This window comes from Filicampus tigris, chromosome 15 (assembly GCF_054856515.1).
Source record: "Filicampus tigris isolate MCC_2025a chromosome 15, RoL_Ftig_1.0, whole genome shotgun sequence".
In the NCBI taxonomy this organism is placed as follows: Eukaryota; Metazoa; Chordata; class Actinopteri; order Syngnathiformes; family Syngnathidae; genus Filicampus; species Filicampus tigris.
The window spans coordinates 4,491,551-4,509,658 of record NC_141231.1 but is presented as its reverse complement, the minus strand read 5'-3'; the positions used below and the strand labels follow the sequence as shown (position 1 = coordinate 4,509,658).

Below are 18,108 nucleotides of genomic sequence, written 5' to 3'. Positions count from 1 at the left end.
GTGTAATTAAATATGTTAAAATTAAAAATGTATTTGAACAGGCAAGACATTGTTAATGTAGATCCAGAAATAATCGTTTCTCAACAGTTTTTTATTTAAATGATCTTTACTTTGAAAATAGATACCTTTTCACAAGGAACTGATGATACCTCCGCTTACAAAAATGCAAGAGCAAGATTCTATACATTGGTCTATGGGATCACCAACCAGAGCTACTTCTTGGCCACTTAACCGATTTATACACTCTTCTGGAATATCAAATGTGATCGTTACTTTCAATAATATTATCGTGCGTTATTATAAATAATTATTCATTCATGTAATGACAAATATCATGATAATATTATCCCAATAATTAGGAAACAATCCATCTACGGTACAATCTCTGTTACAGAGAAGAGTAGAACTCAAACGCAGGACACCAAACCACAGTAGTTGTTAATGTCTGATGTGACAATTTAAGGGAAAAAAACAGGTGAGTTGGAACACTGTTCAGTAACAAGTGGAGACCAAGAGTCTCTCTGGACTTGGGAAGACTTTCGGGCATGTACACGTAATGTTCCACAATTAACTGGTAGCAAAAGAAGGAAACTCACACTGCAGTGAAGAAAAGGTTGGGCTGGAGGTTGGTGACCTGTCGTATCTTGTCTTCATGCCCATCTCCAAGCCTGGATGCACAGATCCACCTGGATAGCCAGCTCGATAGCCCCGTCCAGTGTGGAAGACCGTGCAACACCAGTTCGTACTTGATGTAATCAGCTGGGCCAGTGAGGAAAGCATCACAGAGGGCCTACAAATTCCAATCACTCTGATGGGCCTTGGTGCCAATGTCAAAGGAATACAGCCGTCTGCATCTGTCTGCTCCCCCTCACATATGTTCATCAAGACCTGTGCGCTAGCTATCATCGATTTGTGCTATACTAGAGGATGGACTCAGCCCTCTCGAAGCAGGTTTGTGGTGGTAAGGTGTGTGCTGGGTCCATGACTGGCCAGATAGAACAGTCAGTACACCAGAACACAGTACGCTTTGGTAATGACTTTTAATGTCTGAGCATGTGAGAGTTCCACGAAAAACAGGTGATTGGGAACACAGCGCAATAACAAGTACAGACCAAGAGTCTCAGAAGACTTTGCAAGAGCCTGAACATGTCATGTTTTGCAATTCCCTGGTAGCACAACAGGGAACTCACACTGCGATGTTGTTGCAGTATAACACTAAACAGCCACCAGGACAGGTAAACAGAAAACAGGATGGGCCAAAGCAGAACTCAGTCGGGGACAGGAGGTTTATGTGATTACCAGGAAAATGATAAAGCAGGGAAGTCAGATGCAGGCCAATGCCCTGAGAACTGTGGATAAAGTTTACTACATTAAAATAACACCACAACAAGAAAAGCATCTAATTTAAAATACATTACAACCAAAATACAATACAAATCAATCATCAAAATATATAAAGGTAGAGTTAAGTAACTATTGATAGTTATGTTACTAAATCCAGATCACAATTCAGATTTTCTTTCCATTCGCGGTGATGAATTTCCTGAAATTGGTGCGGTGATGAATTTCCTGAAATTAGATTTAGCAGAGGTCCACGAAATGTACATTTGTTATTGTTTCACGCAAGAAGGCATTCATCTTGGCCGATGATATTGTTGGGAAATCCCTTGACCGCCTCGTTTTCGAAATTTTCAATTCGGTTGAGATTTGCTGTGTTCTTCCAGAGGTCAACATAGTCGTCTTTTTTGGTGGTTCTTACGATTAGTAGTTTGCTCTTCGTGGTCATGAACGAGAATGAAATAGCTCCAGCGGAAAGCATACAAACGTATCTTCTACACAGGTTCCGGGGGGGAGGGGGGCGTGAGGGTCGGTTGGGGGGGGGGGGGGGTTGGCTGTGCAAACTCACCATATTAACAGGGATGGAGTAGGGTGCGGATCGTTGTCTAACTGTAAACCAATAAGATAGACAAGTAGTCAAGGTTTCGGTCACAAATTGGAATTTCATAGAGATTTATATTTCTGGGCAAGTCAATCCGGGCCTTTTCACGATATTAAAAGTGACACAAAATCCTTCATCCTTAACCAATTTCTTTTTTCAAATCAGGGCTCATTTTATTAATGTGTGAAATCTATATCCAATGATATTCTCTATTTTTATATAGCCCACAGATGGTTAGGATTTGTTTTAAATATAATTACTATAGAACAGTACGTCATAAAAAAACAGGAAAAGGAAGTGGAGTTTATAAAGACCACGTGACGACCGGAATCCAAAGACCGTTTATATACATACGATATTTGTACTCGATTATTCCGGACAGGGATAGTGTATTTATTTGTGTTTGACGTTTTGTTGTTTTTTCTTTTTCTTTTGTTTCTTTACAGAGTAAACTTTACGGACCCATGGGAACGCATTGAGAACAGATGCGTTCGACCAATCAGGTCCTCGGACAGTTTGATCCAGCCAATCGGCTAGCACTCCGCAAGGATTTAAACCAAGACAAGCACTTCGCTGTAGTGTGATCACTGATCAGAGATCAACGCATTCTTCGGTTCAGAACGCTGCGTCTGGGAAGCAACGGGCATTTAAGAATGGCTTTGCGTGTTACAAGAGTGAGTACTTTATAACTTCTTAAGGATGTTTGTAAGTCTTATATTGGCGTGACAGTGCCTTAAATGCTTAACTTTGAGTTGACTGTGAAGATATTCGTAACACATCTGATACATCTTCTGTGTAGCAATCCTATTCATTGTTTTCTTTCACACATGCCTTTTTATTAAGGCATTTGCCAGTAATCTACAAAACGCTCAACTTTCATTTTACTCTTCTCTTCAGAATCGCTTGGCCTCCACCAGGTCCAACCTCGCTGCAAAAACATGCTCCATCACTGGGCCCACACTCAAGACTCGAACCGTTCTTGAAGACATTGGCAATGTCCCGGCCAACAAAGAGCCCCAGAAGAAGGTAATACCGTATTTATGAAAGTATAATAATCGAGCTACTGTCAAACAATTGTTTTGAATTTTGTAGCCCTGGCCTTTGTAACTGCCATAATCAAAGCCTAGCAGCCATTTTATAAATGCTCCCACTCTCCTACAAAATTCTGAAGCATGCCACTGTTGAACACGACCCTTTCAGTGTATTGAATGCATTTAACTACTTATTTCTTTCTAAATGGAATGTATTTTGAGCACATTTTAAACAAAGAGTATAATATTTGCTTATGGTGTCCACTTCTTAGGCAGTCAAGGCCCAGGCTGTTAAAAAGCCCAAGGCAGTGACTGGGAAGTCTGAGCCTAAAGCAGAAAATGTTCCTGTCCTACAGGTAAATTGTAATTGTAGTCTGCTTGTATCTTTTTGAACTACTAAACTACCTGTATGGCTGTTTTAGGTGGTACCAGAGTCAGTGTCTCCAACTCCAATGGAGACTTCAGGGTGTGAGCCAGCTGACTTGTGTCAGGCATTTTCTGGTGTCATTCTGCAAAATGTTATCAGGGATGTGGATGCGGATGACTCCGACAACCCTATGCTTTGCAGTGAATACGTAAAAGATATATACAAGTATATGCATCAGCTGGAGGTGAGAAATGATGTGTTCTCAAATGGATTTTGTCTATGAGGGATTTCATGATTGGACTGGGGAAACTTTGACTAATTGTTCCTCAGTTGTAAAATTAACTTATTTTTAAAGCCGCGCAGAAGTTTCAATGTAAGGTGTTTTGTTAGTTCTGTTTCAAACTTGAACTTTCATGCATATTTCACCTGTACTACCAGGCTTAGTTCCGTGCAGTTGGCCTTTGGTACTAAAACACCTTGAAATGTGGCACTCTAAACTTTGAGGTATACAATGTCTTGTGCTTTGCAAAGGTGTAAAGTTTTCTCTTCCTCAGGCTGAGCAGAATGTCAGAGCCAATTATCTTGAAGGCCAGGAAGTGACTGGCAACATGCGGGCCATACTTATTGACTGGCTAGCTCAAGTAAGCCTGAAGTTCCGCCTGCTGCAGGAGACAATGTACATGACTGTGGGAATAATTGACCGCTTTCTTCAAGTAAGTAATCACCATAGAGTGCTTCATGAAGCGCTAAACAACACATGTGACTGCAACCAATCTGTTTTCACTTTCAAAGGATAATCCAGTCCCAAAAAAACAGCTGCAACTTGTTGGAGTGACTGCCATGTTCCTAGCTTCAAAGTATGAGGAAATGTATCCACCAGAGATCATGGACTTCGCCTTAGTGACAGATCAGGCTTATACCACTGCCCAAATCAGAGAGATGGAAATGACAATCCTGCGTGTGCTAAAATTTCAACTTGGTCGCCCTCTTCCTCTGCAGTTCCTCAGGAGGGCCTCAAAGATTCATGAAGTTTGTTGCAGACACCTAGATTAAAAAAATAAATAAATCTGGTTATTTAACTCTGACATGTCTTCACTAAGGTGACTGCAGAGCAACACACCCTGGCGAAATACTTGCTGGAGCTGACCATGGTCGACTACGAAATGGTTCATTACCCGCCTTCAATGACTGCAAGTGCTGCTTTGGCTCTTATGCTCAAGGTCTTGGAAGCGGGTGAATGGGTGAGTGCCTCTACCTTGCGCTTAGGCTTTACATGATCAGGTGGGGCCCTATCAGGTTAAAAACAACTTTCACAAGACGGTGAAATATCAATTTTAACTACTGGTAATTTAGTGTAAATGCTTTAGGGATGGACAGAATATTGATTTGGCCTTTCAAAGAAATTTGACAGCCAATAAGAGAATCATTTAAAAACTGTTTCAAGAGATGGTGCGGACCTTGGGGACTCTCTAAACACTAGTTTGAAATTAAAACAAGTATTTCAGTTAAACTACACTTTAACCAAGACATGCTGTGACCCTCGGAGTTCTCTGAACGTTGTAAGAATTTTAAAGCATTCAAAGTGGCTCCCACTGTAAAGTCTTTCATGGAGCAAATCAATGAATTATTGATTGACAAATTAAGACATCAAAGTACACTTGTGACATGTAAAATATAACTAAAGTTCAGTTGCTATTCTTAAATGTCTTAATCTGTTCCTTGCTTTTGAGCCAAGGCACTTTTTGTTGTTTTTACAAATAACAAGCCAGGTAATGTCACAAAATATTAGTACTGAAATCAACTGTCAATCTGGTCCTGTTGAATGCCGAACTCGGGCATGACAGGAAGCCATGACTTCTGTTGTATAAATGGCAACAGTGAGATGCAGGTAAATGGTACCTTCTGCCATCCAATGAGATTCTGTGGCATGGATGGAAAAAAGATGTAGAGATGCAACTATTTTTTATTTTTTTAATTGACTTTAAAATGGTCCAAATCAAAATTTCTATTTAACAGATTTCTGTAGTCCATGAATGTCCCACTCCAAAAATAAGGAATTTGCAAACTTCAGCTTTTACTTTGGAAAACAATCATTTTTTACTTTTCCACCAGATCGTAATAGAATGTGTAGTTAAATATAGCTTACATTTTCTGGCCTGGCAATTTGAAATGTCCTGTATTTTGAATAAAGGAGAAACATTCATTTAAATCTGAATAACCAACAGATTGATTAAAAGCGCTCCTTACTTGCAATCCTAGATGTATTGCAGAAATGGATGGTTTCAATATTGCCGTGAATGATGTGACACTGCATGCCAGTCAATGATGTGATTCTCTTCAGGATGCAACGCTGCAGCATTACATGGGCTACACCTCAGACAGTTTGATTCCCGTCATGGCGCACATTGCCAGAAATGTTGTGAAGGTGAATGAAGGACAAACTAAGCTTATGGTAAGACTCTACCCTTTTTGCTGTGACTTCAATTACAGCGCAGTGTAATGATTTTGCTCTAACTTCACAGGCTGTCAAAGAGAAATACTCTACTTCAAAACAGATGAGGATTGCAACTATCTCACAACTTAAGTCTTCTGCAGTTAAAGGTTTTGTGAAGCAGCTAACACAGTGAGTTTCAACTTGTGTTTTTTTTTTTTGTACAGATTTGATCTTGTGACAAATGGTTCCACTCCCCAAAGCTTTTTATGACTTTTATGCTGCTTTTAATTTTTAAATTGTATGAGAGTGTCAGTTTAAAGATTGACTTGGATATTCTTTCACCTGCATCATATTACGTAATCTGTTAAATAGCAATTATTCCCGATTGTTTGTGCGAATGTCTGTTACCCATGTTTGCCCTGATAGAATAAGGTTTTTATATAAAAATTCTGTCACATTTATGCTGTTGATAAACTGTTCAAGTTATGTAAATGTACAGTGACTCTTGTTTACATTCTTGAATGTTTAAATAAATGTTTTGACCAGAAGTTTGTGTGTGGGTTTTTATTTATTTTTCCTCCCGCTCCCCCCCGTCTCTTGCCATTTTATGCACCTAGAGGTTGCTGTTGTCACAGGTTAGGTTAAATTGACGTAGTACTGCACTTAGCTTTTCCTACCAGCAGAGGCTACTATTGACTGTAAAAGCCTTGAAGGGCGTGAAGCATAAGCTTTTCCCGTGCTGTGAGAATGCATAGCGTCACTCAGTAATAAAGGCTATTGAGTAATACCGTTTATTTTCTGGATTTTGAAGAAACTGGGTCCATGTAACGTATACTTGAATTTACCGGTACTGTGCAGGAAGTTATATCATGTGATTAAAAACTTGTTCAACACTAGATGTGTAAACTTCAAAGTATGATTGGCTATTTAAATTTACAACACTTTTTTACAATTTGGACTTAAAAGCACTTGTATGTAGAAAGTTTAATTTGTAGCTTCGACTCAAATGTAACATTTTATTTTCACACTGCACTTTAAAAACTCAAATGAGCTCTCATGATACTGGGTATAAGACCATAGCTCCATGTCGGAGGCAATTGTGCCCAAAATGTTTGATGCCAATGGGCGGTACACTCGTGACATGGTGACAGTGTATCTACATAACAGCTGAGACCCTGAAGGTAACGTTTGACCCCAATCCATCCTACTTTCCTTCGAGGCCCCTCAGAGAGCCTTTCTGGGCAGGAACACCTGCTAAGCATGAGCTAACTCGCTCTTTATCAGGCTTACAAGCCATTTGTGGAAAATCTCTTGGCTGAGACCTGCTCCTGAGTGTTTTTTTTTGGGGGGGGGGGGCGGTTGCTTTGTACTGTGAAGTTGACCTAGTCACCCCCAACAGCTAATTGAATTGGCATAAAATTCAGTGTATCTATTGAAAAACTGCTACTGGGGAAATGCTTAAAAACGCTTCTCCCCCTGCCACCCTTTAAAAACCACTCGAGCATTGAACCGTGTTGTCCCATCATTTGTCTTATCTTGCAAAGCTACGCTTTCAAACTTACTGATAATGCAAAGAATTTGTGCTTGGAGACTGAGGTCATGACTGCAGACATATCAGTTTACAGGAGATTCCTTATTAGTTGGTCTCCAAACCATACATTTGCAGCTGCCTGGAACCCACGTTCTCCTTCTCACTCAATGTTTCAGACATATGGCATTTATGATTCAGAAATGAGTATATAGCTATGCAATTCAAATGCACTTACACAATGTCTTCAATATAGTGCTTTTCATACAAAAAAAAGACAAAACTTCGTGCTTCACATGAAATAACAATCCCCTGTCCACAAGGAAGCAGACATGCACATAAACACAGGTCAAACTTTAACCGTTAAAGGCTGAGTCCAGCGCATCCAGGTAAGGAAGCACCGAGTCGGCTATCTGCACCAGAACCACGTCACAGGCCACCATCATTGAGCCCCCAGTACAGTGGTGCAGCAGGACCCTGCACATACAGCAACCAGGGACCCCATAGCTCCTGGTGCAAAGGGCTCCCTCGGAGAATCGTGAACTACACTATATAACACTAAAAATAAAATCCATGTAAACTTGACATCAAAGACCCCAAACTCTATAGGCTAAAATATAAAAGCACGATAAAGGACTGGAAATAAAGTAACACTAAGCAATTAAAGTAAATAACATAAAAAAACAAACAAAAAGGTGTGTCTTGTAGCTGATTTTAACATTCTCTTCCTTCCCTTAAGGTCTCCAGCAAGTTGTTCCACAAATGGAGTGCCATTGAACTTAAGATGGTCCGCCATATAAATGACTGTTCCCGAATCATGGCGAATCATCCCAATATTTTTCTATCTTGGCACATTTACCTTTTGGGGGATAAAGTTGAACGTTAATGATGTGACTTTTATTGTAGGACTTTGGAATTCTAAACACTGCTACGGATCCTCATGGTACTCAACAGTTTTTAGCCATGCTACCACCTGAGCCATAGCACTCCTACTGTTAGAAAGTTTTTGGAGGTATGAAATTCCGTCCGACACCAGTGATATGCTAACTCTCAGTATAGGAGTAGCATGGCTCAGGTGGTTGTGTGACTGTCTCCCACCCTGAAGGTTGTGGGTTTGTTCGTCAACCCTTGAGTGACCTTTTTTTTTAAAAAAATATATAAATACTATATAAGTAAAATTTACTCAAAAACTCTTTGTAAAATTTACTTATAATTTCGAGTGAAAAAACATTACTATTTGTTTTCAAGTAAATATCGCACCAATTTTTTTCCTGTGTGAAATTTACTCTGAATATTTTAGTCTGTTTGGACTGGGACTCTGAATATTTTAAGTCTTTTTAGAGTAAAATCCTCCCTACAAAATTTACTGTGCATCCATTAATTGATGAGCAAAATTGATTCGTTCGTCTCTCGGGTCTCAAACGATGATCTAACTTCCCGTTTGGGACAGTCCTTGTGCAATACACATCGGGTGCAAAATTCCACAGCCAATAGCCAATAACGTTTAAACTGAGTTACTGTTAAATCCTCTCACCCCACCAAAAACATGGATTTGTGTCAGCCGACATCAATTCCGATCTGACTCCGTCTAATCTGAGTGGCTCCGCCTGTGATGGAAATTGTCTCCATCCATTGTGGCCGCCACGTAGAGATGGTTCAGCAGGGCTTTTACAGCGTATCAATGTTCATTATGTTTGGAACGAAAACTAAAGACCTCCTATAAATGTTGTCTGTATTCCAAAATATAAATTTATATTTTGCTTGACTGAGAATCCATCCATTATTTGAACCGCTTATCCTCATCAGGGTCACGACGTGCTGTAGGACTTTGGGTGAGAGGCAAGGTACACCGTGAACTGGTCACTCCAATTGCAGGGTACAAATAAACAAAGAAGCATTCAGACTCTCAGACAATTAGTGTTCAATTCACATACCGAGCATGTTTTTGCAACATGGGAGGAAGCTGTTGTACCCTGTGAGTGGGGAGAACATGCAAACTCCACACAGGAAGGCCGGAGCCCAGATTTGAACCCAGGACCTCTGCTCTGTGGGGAGGCTGTGCGAACCTGTCAGCCCTCGACTGATCATTTTAAAATAAATTGTTCAGGGCCAGCGGTGGACAAGTAATTTTTCAAGGGCCACAAGAAACTGCAACGCTAGTAGAGGGACAAGCCAACATGCTAATCTCAATTTTGTCTACATTAATTTGAATGTATTTAGGAAAAGCATATTGTTTCAATAAATTGCTGCGTGCGTAGATATGGCATTTATTTTTATAATTACGACCACAAAATTATAAGCGGTCATTAAAATGACATATTTGCACTTTAAAAATTGAAACAATTTTATGCAATTTTGTAGTCAGGACTCCCAAATGTACGGATAATTAGGAAGTATAGTAATATTGACGGTGATGTACAAAACAGCGATGACTTATAATGCACCCAATATGTACTGTATATGAAACTGTGTACGTGTTATCAAGACAAATCTTCTTGGCCCTCTGCCTTCCACCATACTGGAAATAAGAATGTTGCTAACATTAGGACCACTGTTGTTATTTTGCTGATCTGTTTTTTGGAAAAATACTTGGTCGAGGGGTCGGAACAATTGCTAAAAATAGCGTAATCATCGCTAAGATGGCAACACTGCAGACACAAAAAAGACCTCTTATTTGCTAAGTCACTTGCAATAGCGTCCACATGTGTGCACAGAATAAAAGCTCAAGTTTAAAAACAAAAGCACAGCATATTTTACTGTATGTTTGACTTTGACTTCATGGTGTCTGTATGGGCCGGTCAGAGAGTGTGGGGGCGCCATATGTGGCCCACGGGCCATACCTTTCCTAGTTCTGTTCTAGTCAATGAACAGAAGTGTCGATGTCTTGTTCGTTGTCCTTAGCAGAGCCTTTTTTTGTTTTTTTGTTTGAGCTCTTATTGCGAGAATTTGCTACTCAGCTCTGAAGTCCACCATGAATGAAATTGTTGGCCATCATCTCAAATTCCGGCAAGTCAGAGATCGTCTGAGATCAGTCTCGAACATTTGAATCTTCCTCCCAGTATAAACATGGCCTGAAATGGCTGAGCCGTCGAACAAATGAACCGTTCAAGGAGCAAATAGCCCTGTCTATCATTCCGGTGTCTCAATTCATGAATGGCAAAGTCAAACAAACGGTCAGTGCTTGTTAGCGTTTCTGTGGGGTGCTAATAGGTTGACAGAAGGCAAAATGCATGGAATGAGGTCTTATGGAGTGGAGTCGAGCATAGCGCAGATAAACACAGCAGCATTTATTTCTGTAGCGTATAGATTTTCAAGTAAAATCCATGTGCCGCCTACATTTTTGGGATATTTGACTTTATTTTGTCTTGAGGGAAACAAAGAACCCATTGTCACTTATTACAGTTGAGTGCTGGAAAGTAGACTTTTGTCCAGAGCTCTTAGGTCTCTTCATGTTTGGATTTGTGGGAACAGAAAGTAATCATTAACATCAAGGTTAAAGTAACATTTGTTGAACTGTCTAAAACGAGGGAGATTGTTAAATGGGTGCCCAAGAGTATTTCACGACAAGCAAAAATGAGTTTTGTTTTGCTACCGATTGGTCCTAGACTTAAATCCAATTAACATTGGGAGAAAGCAAAAAACCTGGTGTTATTGTGAAATAAATCATTTTAGTATGTGGCTTTGGACTTGTCCCATTAATTGTTGCAAAAGCCCATTGACAAAATGTTTTTTTCCATTTTATTTGAAACTCCCATGACATAAAAATCCAAAATTACCACTGTTTTATCCATAACATAGGTCAAAATTAGTCTCTGACTTAGAGACTTAAAAGTTTGACATCTACGGGCTTTGTCGATTGTATGCAATAGCCGATAAAAGGTGAAAGGCATACTAAATGAGCGGGCTAGATTTTGGCGTCGTTGTGAAGTACAGTCCATTGCCTGCCCGCTTCGTGGTTGCTACATGACCACTCAACTCAGGAAGAATGTCTGAACAACTGAGCACCTGTGTCTCATACAAAGCTAAAACTTGGCACCACCTCCCAACCTTGGTGGGGTTAAGGAGTGAACGGCTTCAATTTATTTTGACTGAAATTCCTAAGCATTTCAGAACCAGTGTGTGGGCACATTTCAGGGAAGACGACTTTGTAAATCTAAGCTACTCACTAACAATACATTGCCGGGTTTTAAGTGAGTGAGACACTGTCAAGCTATACAAATGCAGAAAGCATACACACAGCATATTGTGTTTTACAACAATATTCAATTCGAATTATAAATCATCAAAACTAGCAAACGCTTTTAGTCACTGTTGCCATAATGCACGTGAGCGATCGCGCATGAACAGGATACATTCGGGGGAATGGGAGCTGAGCAAGCCTAATATATCATCCCTATTTTTATTTTTCGGCACATCATCTTTCTGTAGCAACTTACTTCGTTGATTGTTGCTCTATCTTTTTGTGATAAATTGTGATAAAAGTAGTATAGTATAGTATAGTATAGTATAGTATAGTATAGTATAGTATAGTATAGTATAGTATAGTATAGTATATACTGTGTGTGTAGCCTCAAAAGCCTCACCAGGCTCGCTTTTTATTAATCAAATGCTCCATGTGTTAATATGAGCTGCCAGCGCTTGGTGAATTCTGTTTCGCAATGGAAGTAAGATGCAAGATGGCCACCACAAGATACTGAGATATCGTTTGAAAAAAATTGAAAAAATATAAATATGTTCCTGGGATTGAATGGCTGGACTGTGAAAAGACAAGTAAATTCGTCAATGGCAGTGAATTAAGGAGAACAGTGATCCCATCAGAGCAAACCTTAATATCATATCAAATCCAAATCCAACTGGGCAGGGACCCGCTTCTCCGTAGTTGTCTTCCTGCAGCACTTCATTTGATTGACTTTCACATGATTTTAACGAACATTAAATGTTGCCCACTCGGCATCCATTGCAGCCCGATCATCCTGGAAGGGAGATTCCCCCATCTGTAGTCCCTTCAAGGTTTCTCATTTTTCCCCACATGTTGTTTTTTGTTTTGTTTTTCCTTGTCCTCCTGAGGGTTTAAATCAGGGGGTGTCGTTAATATGTTGTAAGCTATGGGCATGTGAAGCCCTTTGAGACTTTCTTATGATTAAGGGCTACATAAATAAATTTGACTCGACTTTTGACTTGACTTGACTAGTTGTTAAATATCACCAATGATATTGCTAATGTTATAGTCAACATCCACATCGCATATTGCATGTTTTTCCAATATCGTGCGGCTCTTGCGTAAGACACCATTTTCCCCGAACATCTCACCAGTTTTCTGAAGCTGAGCTATGATTGGTCGTTATCTGAGCCCTGGGGGTCTGTGATGTCATTTTCAGTCGACAGAAGTGACGAAATGGCCGTCCCCAGAGATGGCTAAAAATGTCATATTCCACAAACACAATATTGTTGTGATTAGTAAAACAATAACATTAAAACAGGTTGCATGATTTTGGTCTGCTACTGATTGATGTCTTTCCATTGACTTGACATTCTGCTCTTGCTATTCTACAATTTTGTGTTGATTTGTGCGTGAACAGGACTTCATTCAATACACACTCTGCATGAGATATATCCTATAGACGAGATTGCTCGGAGCGAGAACTCCCTGACAAGGCGTTTTGAGATTACAATCAATTCCACAAATACTAATACGCCACATACCCAGCAGGTCAAAGCAGTCAATTTTCTTCTTCAATCAACACAACAGCAGCTGCCAGCTGTGCTGACATAGTAATTAAGCAAGGCTTTTCAATTGGATTTTAAACTTGGGTAGAGTGATGTTTCCTGAAAATGGCCCTCCTGTAGCAATTCCAGCAAAAAACATTTATTACTGTCTCAAATGTATTTCTGATCAATTTTAAGTTGTTATAATCGAATGAATGTGTTTTCCATGCCGAAATATGGATTTGGGATTTTATTTTGAGAAGCTTGCCACTTTATGAAATAAAATAGATTGAATTCAACACACCATTTTTTCAGTGTAGTTTTTGAGCAGTGTAATTGAATTTAAGAAATACCGCCCAATTCTTCTGTTGCTTATTTTTATTGACCAGAATGAATGGGACTTTCCAGAGGAACTCTGTCCGTCAACAATTGCATCCTCAGAACAACAGCTGTTACTGACTGGTCATTTAAATCACTTGCCAATGGTAAGTCTATTCTTTTTGGCAATCTCAACATGCCCTGTTGAGAATTTCACTACAGAGGAATGGAATGGGTTTTACAATAACATAATAAAACAATAAATACACTCACAAACCAATAACATAACGTTGACAGTTTCAATGGCTGACATTACTTCATTCTTCTGGTCACGCTGATGGTATCAAAATGGTATTTATATTTTATAACAATCAGCATATCACACCGACCTGTTATGCTCAAGTTGTTATGTGTGTTATGTTTGCATTGTGATTATCATCAGTTTGGCAAGGCTTCTAAATAATCTTTTTCTTGCTGTGATTACTGTTTTGTTGATGCAGGATATTTCAGTGATAGGAGCACAGTTTTAATGTCTGTCTGACACACTGAAAAATATGGTGTTGAAATGACTCACTATTATTTCATTAAGTGGTTGCACAAAAAAAAAGCATTTAGCTCCAGATACATTAAAAATAGATGTATAGTCAACGTCTAAGTAGAATCTACTTTAAAAAAAATCTGGATCCAGATAATTTTATTTCGTCCAACCACTTGACAAAATAATGTTGAATAAATTCCAGACAAAAAAAATGTTTTCAGTGTATGTAAAGGTAATGAACAGTCATCCAATGACCATGAGCAGTGTGTGGTGATATCTTTAATGTGCTGTAATCTGACCCGAGCAGGCAAGCCAGACCACCATGCAGACGTGAATCCTGAGTGGTGATAAATCCTAGCATGGTTTGCAGGAGGGGAGGGAAGATGCTGACACACTGTAAATCAACTTCTTGCGTTGTTTGGCCATTTTCATTCTTGTCTGCATGAAACATGGGGCTTGACGGAGCCAGTGGATCTATGCCGTGTTCCTCGTATCTACTCGTGCCAGAGATTTTTAAGACAATCCATATGCAGTAAATTTGGAAATCGTTTCCTCTGTTCTTGCATGTAATCATGGAATCATACAATTCTGAATTCAAACATCGGATTAATGGTCCTCTAAAGTTCCAATTCCACTTAATTGTGTCATGTGTCATCTTCCACATCGCTCATCCTGAACAGGGTCGCGGGGAGGCGCTGGAGCCTATCTCAGCTGACTATAGGCGAAAGGCGGGCTACACCCTGAACCGGTCGCCAGCCAGTCGCAGAGGACACACACACACACACACACACACACACTATCAGCGACCTTCCACTTAATTGCATTGGGAGGAATTGTTCCACACTCAAAATAATTTGGAGGTTAACCAGTGTGGTTTTCCATCACCAATTAACATTAACACTTCAATACATTGATTGCAAACAGATAGACAGATGGATGCAAAATGTATAATAACTTATTTGTGTTTTTGATTTTATAAATTAGCTGTAAAACAGTTAATTGTGATTCGAAAAAAAATGACAGCATTTTTCAGCAGACAACTACGGTATGAAAATGTTCATATATCATTATATAATATATTCTATGTTATATAATATTAATATTCAGCTTCTCTCTATCGTCTCTGCAATGTGGCCTGGAGAGTCAAAACATTAAACACTGTTTTTTTGGTTTTTTTTTTTTTTTTTAACTCTTATCCGCAAAAAGAGCAAAACATTATTATCTTAAATGTTTACAGCTTTTACCCTCGCCAAGACATTTGAGTGACACAAGCGGTCAAAAATTCACTTTTTTTCAAGCGCTGACTGCCTAGTGAGATGATGCTTCTCCTTCCCTTTTACATTGATTGCTGTGCAACCTCACTCATGCGTTGCGTGTGTGTGTGTGGGGGGGGGGTGTGCGGGTGTGTGTGGGTGTGTGTGGGTGTGTGTGTGTGCGTGTATTCACTGGTGTGCTGGTGTGGCCGTTCGCATCTGGTGTCGTGCCTGTTCCCCCTATCATCCAATACTAGTAGGCTTCACTTCTCGATCAGCTGTTTTATTAAAAGCACGCACCTTTATATCTTTTTGTTTGATTACTCTGCAGATATGATGAAACCATTATTATTAAATTTATTATTAAATGTTTTTGTTACTTGAACCTACCGTGGTGTGCTATTATTCAGTACAACAGATATTAAACCTTGGTTCATAGCTCAATATTAATAATTCCCTGTGTAAAATTCTTAAGGTGGTCTAGCACTTAAATATATTGACACAATGTCTGTTAAAATCTGAATGTAAGCATTTTTGTGACTTACAATAAAAGCAGCTTTCAATACCTACCGTGTAGTTTTTGCAATTAAGCCTGCTGAATGTAATGATGAAATTACACCTGAGTGTATATATATATATATATATATATATATATATATATATATATATATATTAAAGCCAGGCGGCACGGTGGTCCACTGGTTAGAGGTCGTGGGTTCGATCCTGGCTCTTTTGCATGTTCTCCCCGTGCCTGCGTGGGTTTCCTCCGGGTACTCCGGTTTCCTCCCACATTCCAAAAAAAACATGCATGGTAAGTTGATTGGACTCTCTAAATTGCCCCTAGGTGTGATTGTGAGTGCGGATGTTTGTCTGTGTGTGCCCTGTGATTGGCTGGCAACGAATTCAGGGTGTCCCCCGCCTACTGCCCGAAGACAGCTGGGATAGGCTCCAGCACGCCCCGCGACCCTTGTGAGGATAAGCGGTATCGATAATGGATGGATGGATGGATGTTAAAGCCAAGCTGAGTCAGGCTTGACTTTACTGTAAGGATTTCCTTTGATGATGTCTCCTCACTTTAAAAAAAAAAAAAAGACTGAATACATTGCCTCATAAATAGTCCTTGAGAACCATCAGTCACTTTTCTTTGAAAGGATGCATTTTCATTCATCCTCATTATGGATTCGGAAAATTTAGTTCCTCGGAACTAACAGGCAACAGAAGCACAGTTATTGATTGTATTGGTCAATAAAGACCAGTTTCCTCGTGGGCTATTGTACTAATGCACTTAGGGTGAATGTCACAGCAAGCATTGCAGCCCAGGTTATAAAGCGCACCCAAGTGGCTTAATTATTCACAAGGCCTCCCCACCAGCTCTGGCTCTCCATTAGAGGCAGAAGGGGAAGAAAGAATGGGGATGGGCAGCGAGGTGCATGAAGATGATGTCACTTTTCCCCATTGAACCAAGCAAGGGCACCTGGGACTGAATGATGGACTCATGGTCATGAATCACAGCTTTACCAGAAAAGTCAATGAATGGTGCTCATTTCAGCATCTGATATAAGAGGGTAAGAAGAATGGACATTTCTAGAAAAAAAAAAAGAAACATATGACAGCTATCAATGTACAGTACCTTTTAGATTCCCATGCTGTCAAAAACTAGTCATGATAAAAATGATGATAAATTGTAGGGCCTGAAAAGCGACTACATTTTCAAGTCACAGGAGTTGAACATCATTATGACCGTCGATAAGTTCCAAACAATGGGGATACAGAACTCCAGAGATGTTTTTAAATGGCAGTTCCTATACAGTTAATAAAGGGTTTACAATGGCAATAGTTGGACCTTGGAGTGGATTTTTTCATCACAAGTTCATTAGAGACGATACAAGGAATTATGAGCGTTGCGAGGACAATGCATTCTCTTGACAATTTTTTTTTCACTTCATGCTTCCAGACTAGTGCTGATGTAAAATGGGAATTTCAAACTGAATGGCACAAGACAATGTGACCATTTAAACATGTCTTGCTCCATCAACCAGATGCTTCATTTGGTGATTTTTTTGTTTCCAGGGAGAGGCCACTTATCAGACTCAACATGTTGAGCTATACTCTGACCATTTAAACCATCTGGGTGGGATTCAATTAGTAATGGACATCGGAGACCCCTGTGGCGCCAGATGCCACGGAACGGTTTGACCAAGCTATATTACATTTATCTTGTGAGAGGACACAAAAAAACGAGACCACTCTAATTAGTTTTTAGAATCAGATTTCATCCAGTGAGTGCCAGTCATTGTCACTGCACTAAATGCAATAACAATTACAGACAAGATTTATGGCCTGAGACAGATGGTGGGGGAAGTTCACTTTTAAATAAATTGACCACCATTAAAAGTGTCCATTCGCCCACCTCATTTGACTCTGCCAGCAAAGCTATCCAGGTTTAGGGGCCATAACTGTAAATGACAAACCTGTTCGGTTATCATTTACGATGGCAAATCCTTGTGTGAGGTCGAGTTCAGCGGCTGGGTTTTCTCTCTTTTTCTCTCCCTCTCTATCTCTCTCTCTCCCTCTCTCTCTCTCCCTCTCTCTCTCTCTCTCTCTTTCGCTCGTTCCTAAACAAAAAAAAAATGTATATATTTTTTTAAAAAAACAAGCATATATTGAGGATTCTATTTAAAAAGTTACATATTTAATTTACTATAATCGTCCATATGTATGTTAAAATCAGGCGAGAATAGTAAGGAATAAATTCTCGCAAGCTACCCAGATTCATAATAGCAAGTTGCATTCATTATATTTCCAGATTTTTCCTCATGAATTTACTTGTGAAACACACACCTTTGAACATTACTAGGCTGCAGCTGCAAGTCCACTCTACCACCCTCCAACATACAACAACCCACCCTTTTACTCATATTGGTGGGCGTATGCACGGAGTGGGTGGAAAAGTCATTTTATCCTCAAGATTTTTCTAATTTACTCTAAATACTG

The 18,108-nt window shown here is 39.6% G+C and overlaps 1 protein-coding gene across 1 annotated transcript; it reads left to right on the top strand.

Moving 5' to 3' along the window:
* The first annotated feature begins 2,444 nt into the window (after nt 1–2,444).
* ccnb1 (cyclin B1) lies at nt 2,445–6,319 on the top strand. Its single transcript, XM_086053194.1, has 9 exons — nt 2,445–2,613; nt 2,837–2,965; nt 3,243–3,326; nt 3,393–3,581; nt 3,892–4,050; nt 4,130–4,366; nt 4,438–4,578; nt 5,679–5,789; nt 5,860–6,319. The coding sequence occupies exons 1-9, from the start codon at nt 2,593–2,595 to the stop codon at nt 5,962–5,964; spliced, it is 1,176 nt and encodes a 391-aa protein (XP_085909320.1). The 5' UTR covers nt 2,445–2,592; the 3' UTR covers nt 5,965–6,319.
* The last annotated feature ends 11,789 nt before the right edge of the window (nt 6,320–18,108 follow it).

What these genes read in the sequence shown, in the direction of transcription:
- ccnb1 (XM_086053194.1), top strand. Translation starts at nt 2,593, where the DNA reads ATGGCTTTGCGTGTTACAAGA. An exon ending in ACAAAGAGCCCCAGAAGAAG is followed by an intron (nt 2,966 to 3,242) that starts GTAATACCGTAT and finishes TCCACTTCTTAG; the next exon opens with GCAGTCAAGGCCCAGGCTGT. An exon ending in AAGGACAAACTAAGCTTATG is followed by an intron (nt 5,790 to 5,859) that starts GTAAGACTCTAC and finishes CTAACTTCACAG; the next exon opens with GCTGTCAAAGAGAAATACTC.